The following is an 8,825-nucleotide window of genomic DNA, read 5'->3' on the forward strand; positions in this document are numbered from 1 at the left end:
CCTTTTCTGCTTGCTGGTAGCGGTCTGTGCAAAGCACTTCCCAGACAGCAAAAATTGCTCATCTGTTAATCCACTCTGTCATAATGTCTAACATAATCACACTGAAACCTTCTCAATAAACAAATGAAATACATTCTTTTTTTTTGGCATAAAGTTCTAACGCTACACTATGCAGACCATGAAGTTGGCGTCTTTAATCCAAGTATATAGAGTGCAGCTTTTGCAGTAGATGATAGCCTGGAAGCCCAACAGAGGTAAGGACAAGGTCAGCTGGAAGTCTTGGTATATTTGGAAGCTGTGGCCAAGGATTTCTCCAGAATCACGTATTTACACTGAGCCCTGGGGGATATTTTTACTAGTGAGAACATTTATCTCTTATCCAGTAAAGCCTAGCTGTGGTTAAACATCTCTCAGCAAAGAACGACAAGTTATTCAGTGTTTTCCCACTAATCACTAGATCTCAGATAACGATTAAGTGAGGGAAGATGCAGGAAGGCTGGGAGGTGATGTGATACCCTCCAGATGTGAGGGTTTCATTCATGATATTTTCTCTAAAAATATGGGCCCCTGACACTCCCTTCGGTCTCCCAGCCCAGGAAAAGATCTTGTGTGTTATTTCTAGCTTCCAACAGTGAATATTTAACCTCCCTAGCAAAACAGGAGATCCAAACATTTGGTGAGTGAAGCGAGGCCTTCCTGAGAGTGAAGGGAAAAAAATGGCCTGTGAAAACCACAGGCCACCTTGTGTGACACTGAGATCAATTTAGTTGTCAATGTGGTGCTACCAAAGTCCTTAACTTCTCTCAGGCTGAATAAGAACAGAGACCTTGTCCTTTCCTTTGCTACCATTCCAAGATAAATGACGTGCAAAATAAAATTAAGAAAAGGAAATCTTTCTTCAGGAAAATGTTTATGGTAACAAGTTCAGTGAATGAAAGAACATTTGGTGCAGAACTAGCCAGCGTGCGTGCTAGTAATCAATCAGTAACTGCGATCTCAGCCCAGAAATGAGCAGGGCTCTCCTGGAATGCTCCCGGATAGGGAGAAGCCCTGGCCACAGGACCGCTTTGGGAGGAGACAGAGGTCGGGGAGCCTGGCCTAGCTTGGCAGGAGTGGGGTGTTGTGATCAGCCTTGTCCCATGGGCAGCAACCTCCCATCCCCACGCACACGGTGCCTTCAGCACCCTTGAGAACAGCCATGGGGCTGGGACTCGGGCCCATGGACTCCTCTCCGCGCAGGTTTCTCTCCCCATGGGCTCCCCTCCCCAAAGTGCCCTCTCCAAGTCCCCTGGCTCTGTGGGACTACAAACTCCATGTGCAATCTCAGCTTGCCTCTGGCCCGTCTTGGTGTGTCACTCTGCTCAGCTCTCTGATTTCTTCAGCTGCTTCTTCCCAGGTTGTTACTGAAGTTCATTCACCCGCTGGATGGAGCAGTGGTGTCAGGGGACTGAATGGCTGATTGTCTCCGTGCTACTCACATAGTCTTGGAGCACCCACATGTTGATAACCCTGATGGGTAAAATTCATGCCTATTTAACTCAAAACAATTTCCCCCCCAAAATTATTCCCTTATTTTTTTTAATTAAAAAATTCCCTTTAACTAACTAAGGAATACATTTAGGAAAATTAATTCATGACTTGAGTGGACTTTGTGACTTCCGTGGTTCTATCTGATGCTCATGCTGCTGTCTGGAAATATGCGAAATGTGTTACTTTGCAGGTAAGGTGGTAATACACTGAGATCCTCTGTTTGTCTCCTGGAGAGTGTACAGGGAACCTGCTTCCCCAAGGGAAGGTCTCCATGGCTCAGCTCTAGGAGCAAGTATGAGGCGGGAAAAGGTATATGGTATGTGTGACACTAGAGGAAGTGGAAATCAGAGCTGATCAGAACGTATGGAAGAACCACCACAAATGTTATCTATCTCTATTAACCAGAAAAGGGTCCAAATAAGAAACCTAGTAGTCACCATTGCCTGGATATGACTTGCCTGTCCATGGTCCCCTCTGGTGTCACTGGCGTCCTGTGAGACTTTCTTTTCATTTTCATTTTTCATGAAATGGTCCGTTAGTTTCTTTTAGTGTTGGGACTCATACTTGCAGGACCAGCTTTCAACTTTCACCCTTAGGCACACAAAGTAAGAAGGCCAAACACTAGAGTTAACCTTGTTCAAGACTCCATCCTTCTTATGACTTTGGAAAAGTCAAGCTAGGGCCTACACACAAGATCTCTCCACATGCATATCCAGGTCTGATATGCAGGGCTAGGCAAAGAGATCCAAGACATTTCTAACCTTGCTGGAATACCTGACAAAGAAGGTCTGATGTTCACAGTATCAATGCATGGTGCTCTGATCTTCTTCTGAATGTGAGAGAAATGTCAAGGTTGATCTGAGCACTGAATGAGAGCAAATTGCTTTGTGTGAAAGCTTTAGAAGGAGGGAGAAGGGCTCTGTGAACTGCATGTACTGAAGGCACTGGAGTAGGAATCCATCAAGATCCCAAAACACACCCCTGCACAGCTTCTCCAGACAGCCAGTTTAGGAGGCAGGAGAGAGCAAGTGAATTCCACTTGTTCACAGCTGAGATAGGAGAGAGACCATGACACTTGTCTTCCCCTGCACGGGAAAAAGCTTTGCTACAACATTGCTAAACGCTGCAACATCACTCCCTGCAGTGTACACCAGTCCTCATGGTGCAATGCACAGGTGTGTGAGGTCCTTCAAGATTTTAATGAGCTCACACCACATTTGCAAGGTGGAGATCCTGAGCTGCCTCTGGCTTGTCTCCCATGGGCTTTGTTCATTAGTGCTCATGAATGGTTCAACTGAAATTGAAAACTGCTTCCACCCCTACTACCACCACTGACACAAGCTTTTCATAAGCTAAAGCACTGAATTTATTAGGGATTTTTTTTTTTTGCTTTTTGTTTGTATTTATTTACTTATTTATCACTGTGAATAATTTTGGATTTCCCAGGAAATATTATCAAGGAAGAAAAAAAGAAAAGAAAAGAAAAGTACCGTTTGCTAATTCTTTAATTTTTAAAGATTATTTTAGCTGTAGAGGTCAGAAGAGTTCTATCTACCTTCTAGCACTATTTCTTTGATGTTAACATTGCTACCCCAGTGTGGCCAGCTGAGGAATTGCTCGTCTTGGGAAAAAAAAAAAAAAAAAGTCCCCCTTCTATAATTTTTAAATAATTGAGGTAACAAAGAAAGAAGGAAGCTCCGGAGGTGATGATCCCCAGAGTACTTGTATGTGATCAATCGGAGGTACAGTGCACTCTTCTACTGCAATATACTGCCCTGTGTCAAATGCTGAGGTCCAGCTTCCCCCTTCCCCAGAAGGAGGTGAGTTTCAGTAGTCACAGGTGGACGATTTAAACCAGTGACCTAATGTTAGAGTCACCAGTGCCAGTTAATCTGGATCATACTAAGCAGGCTGAGAGGAAGGTAGATACAGAAATCTTTAGGCATGTAAAAAAAAAAAAAAGTGGCTATTAAAAGGAAAGGAATGTCAAGTTCCTTGTGCACATGGTGAAGAGGGCAGAAATCACATTTCACATGCAGCAAGAGAGGCTTGAGACATTAGAAGCAATGTTGTCTCAGCAAGAGTAGTGCAGCAGCAGGGCAGATCTTCCAGGCAGAAGTCCCCATCACTGGAGATCTGGAAATTGGATTGGGGGATAGATCTCAAAGTTCGTGTAGACCTACTTTTCATTGCTCTGCGGGTCTGCAAGCTGAGTCATGTTTTAGGTTGCAAAACAGATTGTAAAACAGATTGTAAACAGCCATTAAAATCCTGGCCTCTGTTTCCTGTCTCTTTCTGGGACTCAGGTAGGGTAGTGGTTATTGTTCCCCTCTGCTAACTACAGTCGTGCCTGTTGCATCCGAGTTGTACCTAGAAACCTCGATCAGGTTCTCATCAGGGTCTCGGAAGTAGATGGATGTAATCGGACCCATAGCACCAGTTCTGGCCACAGGACCTTCCTCAACCTTCACCCCACAGGCCTGTGAGGAGAAAAAAAGCCAGCTTTAATGCTTGAATCTTATGGGAGTGTTGTGCACATTTCCTTCAGCAATGAAAACAAGAGCTTTTGGATGAAAAAATTCTGAAATCCCCAAGGCACAGGCCATGAAAATGTCACTTGAGGGGCTCTTGTTTCACCCTCAAGGTCTTCAATGGCAAGGCCAACCAAGCAGTGTTGCTGTCACTCCTCTAACTCAAGGTCATACACACACTGAAGAACTGTCCAGCTCAGAAATACATTGTCAGGCTAGTATGGACTGCAAGATCTTTTGAGAGAAAGATGAGGCTGAAATATGTAATATGGTGGGCTAGCACCGGTGGCCTGTCCTGACACAGTTAGACATCAACATATGTGTTAAACACAGATTTCCACAGGTACTGAGCATTGCTATACCTCTAATAAAAGATCTGTGGGGCTTGGTAGAGTTCTCCTAGACTGTTGCATCTTGTCCTCCCTGAAATGTCTCAGCTGATACCTCACAGCACCTCACAGGGCTGTATACTCAGCCTTGGGGCTTAGTGGAGGCACAAGGCACCTCTGCCGTCCCGCTAATCCTTGTAGGGAGGCCTTGCTCTTTTACATCTGCCTTCAGCCCAGCACATATTGGTTCATAAATATGCCAGAACTAGTGCATATTTTTACAGATTTTGCAAAATAAAAGCTAAGAGATTCCTTTCTATGTACTTTTTGAATCTAGCTCAGTGTCCTCTCTCTTATACAGTTCAATTGCAGGCATTTCAGTGAAGCTTGATTTGAACCCCTATAAGTGCAATTACAACTGAAGGTGAAGCTGAAGGCACGTTCATTAGCTCTGTTTCCACAGTGGCCCCTCAGCTCTCTTCCTACAGCCCCAGATCACACCATTATCGGTATGCTATACACCTTGCTCACCTTCAGGTGTTCGAGCAGCTGCTCAATGGGGTTCTGCGTGATAAGGCAAACATCTGCAGAACCAGGGACTGGGTATCGAGCCCTGGGTTCAAATTCCTTTCCAGCCTCATGGAGGTTAAACTTCTGGCAGCCAAAATGCAAGGCTTTGCGGTTTCCCTGTCCGCAAAGAAAAGAATTAATGTCCTATAAGAATTCCTCCCCTTGAAGTTGTCAGGATCCTTTCACCTATGTAGTCCTAATACCTGAAGACTTGACTGTATCTTTGCTGTATTCTCTGTACTCTTGCTTTGGCAACCCATGGTAAGAATTGACCCCTACAACACTTACATTACATCTCTGGAGATGTGAAGAGACTCAGGAAAGGTAGCATGAGACGTATACTGCTCACAGCTACTCTTCCAGCCTACAGCATTGCCAGTGTTCAGTTCTGGACACCCTCCAGATTGTGAGCAGCCACAGGAATAGTACAACGATTGTCACTCGAGAGAGAGCAGAGCTGAGGCAGTGGGAAGACAGAGTAGAAAAAGGTTTAGGCACCTCTTTTCTTTGCAGGCCCTCAGAGGTCCTTCAGTTCCTGACAACTCTACTTCTGTCTCACTTTGATTCCTTCCACAGTACAGTTTGAAACTTTCCTTGACTCAGCTTGATTCACCTGAAATTCGGATCTTGCCAGCCTACAGTCTGTGATATCATGCCATCCCCACCTCAAGGAGATGCCCCAAGAGAGCCAGCCACTGTGGATGGCCACCAGCCCAGGACTGTGCTTTCAGGTCTCCTAAACCTAACCCTCAAATGTACCTATGTTACCTTGAAAGTGACCACCTCCATGCCAAGGACTTTGGAATAAAAGTCCACAGTGTCCTCAATGCTCTTCACAGTCAACACAAGGTGGTCCAGTCGCTGGATGAAACAAGGAGGTGGACTCATGCGCTCCTTCTTCCAGGACATTATCTGTGAAACTACAGAAGGTGACGTTTAGGAGCAACCAAGCCCTCACGGAGCCAGTCCAGAGAACTGTGAACTGAACTGTGAAGAGAGATCAAAATGATTTTCTTCTGACCTGCAGGTGGCACAAGCACAGAATCAATATATTCTCCTTCCTGGAAGGACCTCAGAGCCCAACTCAGCTCTGATGGGACCTGAACAGGCCAGGGCCCAAGGGCTGGGGCTGGGACTGATCCTGGAGCACCACCTGTGTAGCTGAACTGAGGACTGATGTCACTGAGACACTGAGCGTGCAGTGAATGAAAATCTGTGTGCACTAAGAACTGACAATGTGTCTGACCCATCCCTCCAACCCTCTTTGGTCCCCTCTCATCCTCCTTCACCTTCAAATGAAGGAGCCAGAAGAAAGTATTAGGACTGAAGTAAGAGTTTGGCATCTCCTTGGAAAAAGGCTGCACCTGGATCTTACAGGCAGGGAGCAGAATTCTGGCTTTGCCACAGGATTGGTGCCAGTACATGGAAAACACATTAAAAAAAAAAAAAAAAAACAGCCCACAAAAGCAACCCCATTTTGTCCTTGCCATTTGCCTTTCAGTTCCAATCAGGAAGAGAAGCTGTTAACAGAGGCAAAGACCTGGCAGTGAAAAAGAACCCTTCTTCCTCCTCACACAAGATGCTCTGTGTTCAACAACTTCAGCTCCATTCATCCCTGGCCTCTGTCCCTCTACAGATCCCTGCAGCTCTTCTGTAGGTTCTTGCTTTATCCAAAATACAAGGAAACACTTATCTAAGGAGCCTTAATGAGGGCTTCCTACTTGCAAAATCCTCATTTCCCTACAGTGCCCACTTCCTCTCTAAGAAAGCTCCCACTCCAACATCATAGCCCCAGGGATGCATCCACTCTGTAACCCTTAGCAAACAGCCACAGGGCAATCAGATTGCAAAAGTTAATCTGAGTACCTGCAAGTAGGAGATACAGAGCAGCTCGGGAACCTGCTGTCAGAAAGAGCCCTACACTCGTCCGCTTCCTGCTGCCAGGCTGAGCTGGGAGCAGGGTCACAGGCATACAGGAAAAAAAAAAAAAAGAAAAGAAAATAATCAAGATGATAGATTCAAAACAGGAACTCTGAACGTTGCAGGTGCACTTTGAACTGCGGAATCACCTGAAAGTCCAACCAGAGTGCGCTGCTTGAAATGTCCAGGATAAAGACCAGGGGCAGCGGGGAAAGCTGTATTAATGGTAATTATTTTAGTATTATAACATTATAATATCATAACTCATAATATTATATCATTATAATATTAACTAAAGCTATATAAAAGCACACTGTTGAGGTTGCTGCTTATTCTGGTAAGACAGCAACGATATCTCTAGAGAAATGGACCTACAGCAGCAGCTGCCACAGGTTGTCTCTCCTCCAGCAGCTGGCAAGTGGTCCCGTTCTCCTCCTTGCCTCCAGGACCATTTTCTACCATGCAACGTGTCTGGGTCTTACTGTCTCAAAGACACTTTATGTCTCCAGGAGCACTGGAAGCCCATGTTCCTATTCTGCTAAAAATGAACGACTCGCAGGCACCACCCTAACAAGCCAAGCATGTAGCAGGGAAGCACAGCAAAAGAGGCTCAGAGTGGTGTTCACATCTCTGGAAATCAGAGAGCAGAGGGACAAACTGGCATGTCCGAAGAGGTACTCTGTGACCTGGGGTAAAGTCTGAGATTTTCTTCTTCTGTAGAAAGTAAATTTGAGAAACAAACAAACAAAAAAAAACAAACAAACAAAACCCAACAAGAACAGAGTTTTGAAAGCTCTGGAGTTTAAGCACTTGACTCCAGGGTCCTGAGTATTTCAGGCAGAAGAGAAGCTGCTGGGAGAAGTGGCTTAACGCTCAGGAGTTGCTATGTTAAAAACATTTTGCACAAACTTTCTCCACTCAAACTGGCCACACTTCACCTGTTTTAACTGTTCTTCACAGAAAGCAAACATTTCCAATATGTGGAGACATCTGAGAATCAAGGGCCTATTTGCAGTACCCCAAAAGGGCATCTTGGTAACTGTCAAAAAAAAAAAAATCTGTTTTGCATATTTTTGGTGCATTACACATTGATTTTGCCCCCACTATGGAAAAGCATGTTCTTGTCCAAGGTCACTGGCAGTCTCTGGCTTCTCCTACATTTAAAGACAAGCTGGCACTGTGTCCTTCACCTTTATTTATAAAGATCAAACTCAATGCACTGCATCTTCTCCTGGCAGCTCCGTAGAGAGCTTTTTATATGCCTGTTTTTTTCAGCATCTAGTATCTAAGAAAGTTGGTTTATAAACTCAGGGGCAAAGAACGTGCCAGCTTGCTGTGTCACTATAAAAGAATGGAAATGTGTTTGCTTAGACTTTCAACTCTGCCTGCAAGAGATAATTATACTAATACTAGGAACTGCTCAGACCTTGTTCTCCCTTTGGTCTGTGTGTTCGCTGAGCACAGGGACAAAGCAGCTTGCAAAGCAGCTCATTTCAAGGAAAACGGAATGGTGAGGGAGTTCGATAGCCCTTCCTTCCCTAGCAACATTTGCTTTTTTTTTTTTTTTCCCATTTCTGACCCATACGCAGAGCATCAACTTGGGCCAATATCCAGGATGAACTTTTTCCCACTCACCAGAAAAGTGTCTTCCTTCAGCCCATTTATGCACCTGTAACCATAGCAAATTGATCCTCAGGAGAAAATTGATTATTCAGGTAGCTTTCACTGATAGAAGTCTGAAGAGTGCTCATCTGAGCTGGAAATCAGAATTTCTTCAAAACACCAGCCAAAACTTTGGGTAGAAGGACAAGGTCACTAAGGCCTGTCAGAGCCCTGAGGCTCTGCTTTTCCACTTGGAAAAGGAGACTGACCTAAAGTCCTGAGATTGGCTCCCAGCCTGCTTTGATATTTGAGGGAGTTATCAAATCTGACAAAAGTTTGGGGA

The 8,825-nt window shown here is 44.9% G+C and overlaps 1 protein-coding gene across 1 annotated transcript; it reads right to left on the reverse strand.

Moving 5' to 3' along the window:
* Window positions 1-3,799: 3,799 nt before the first annotated feature.
* On the reverse strand, window positions 3,800-5,873 carry GLOD5 (glyoxalase domain containing 5). Its single transcript, XM_010225069.2, has 3 exons — window positions 5,729-5,873; window positions 4,922-5,077; window positions 3,800-4,010 (listed from the first exon to the last, which is right to left on the reverse strand). Exons 1-3 carry the CDS (start codon window positions 5,867-5,869, stop codon window positions 3,849-3,851), a joined length of 459 nt encoding a protein of 152 aa, XP_010223371.2. The 5' UTR covers window positions 5,870-5,873; the 3' UTR covers window positions 3,800-3,848.
* Window positions 5,874-8,825: the final 2,952 nt, after the last annotated feature.

Source organism: Tinamus guttatus, unplaced genomic scaffold (genome assembly GCF_059628265.1).
Source record: "Tinamus guttatus ecotype Peru unplaced genomic scaffold, ASM5962826v1 Tinamus_guttatus_pri_ptg000287l, whole genome shotgun sequence".
In the NCBI taxonomy this organism is placed as follows: domain Eukaryota; kingdom Metazoa; phylum Chordata; class Aves; order Tinamiformes; family Tinamidae; genus Tinamus; species Tinamus guttatus.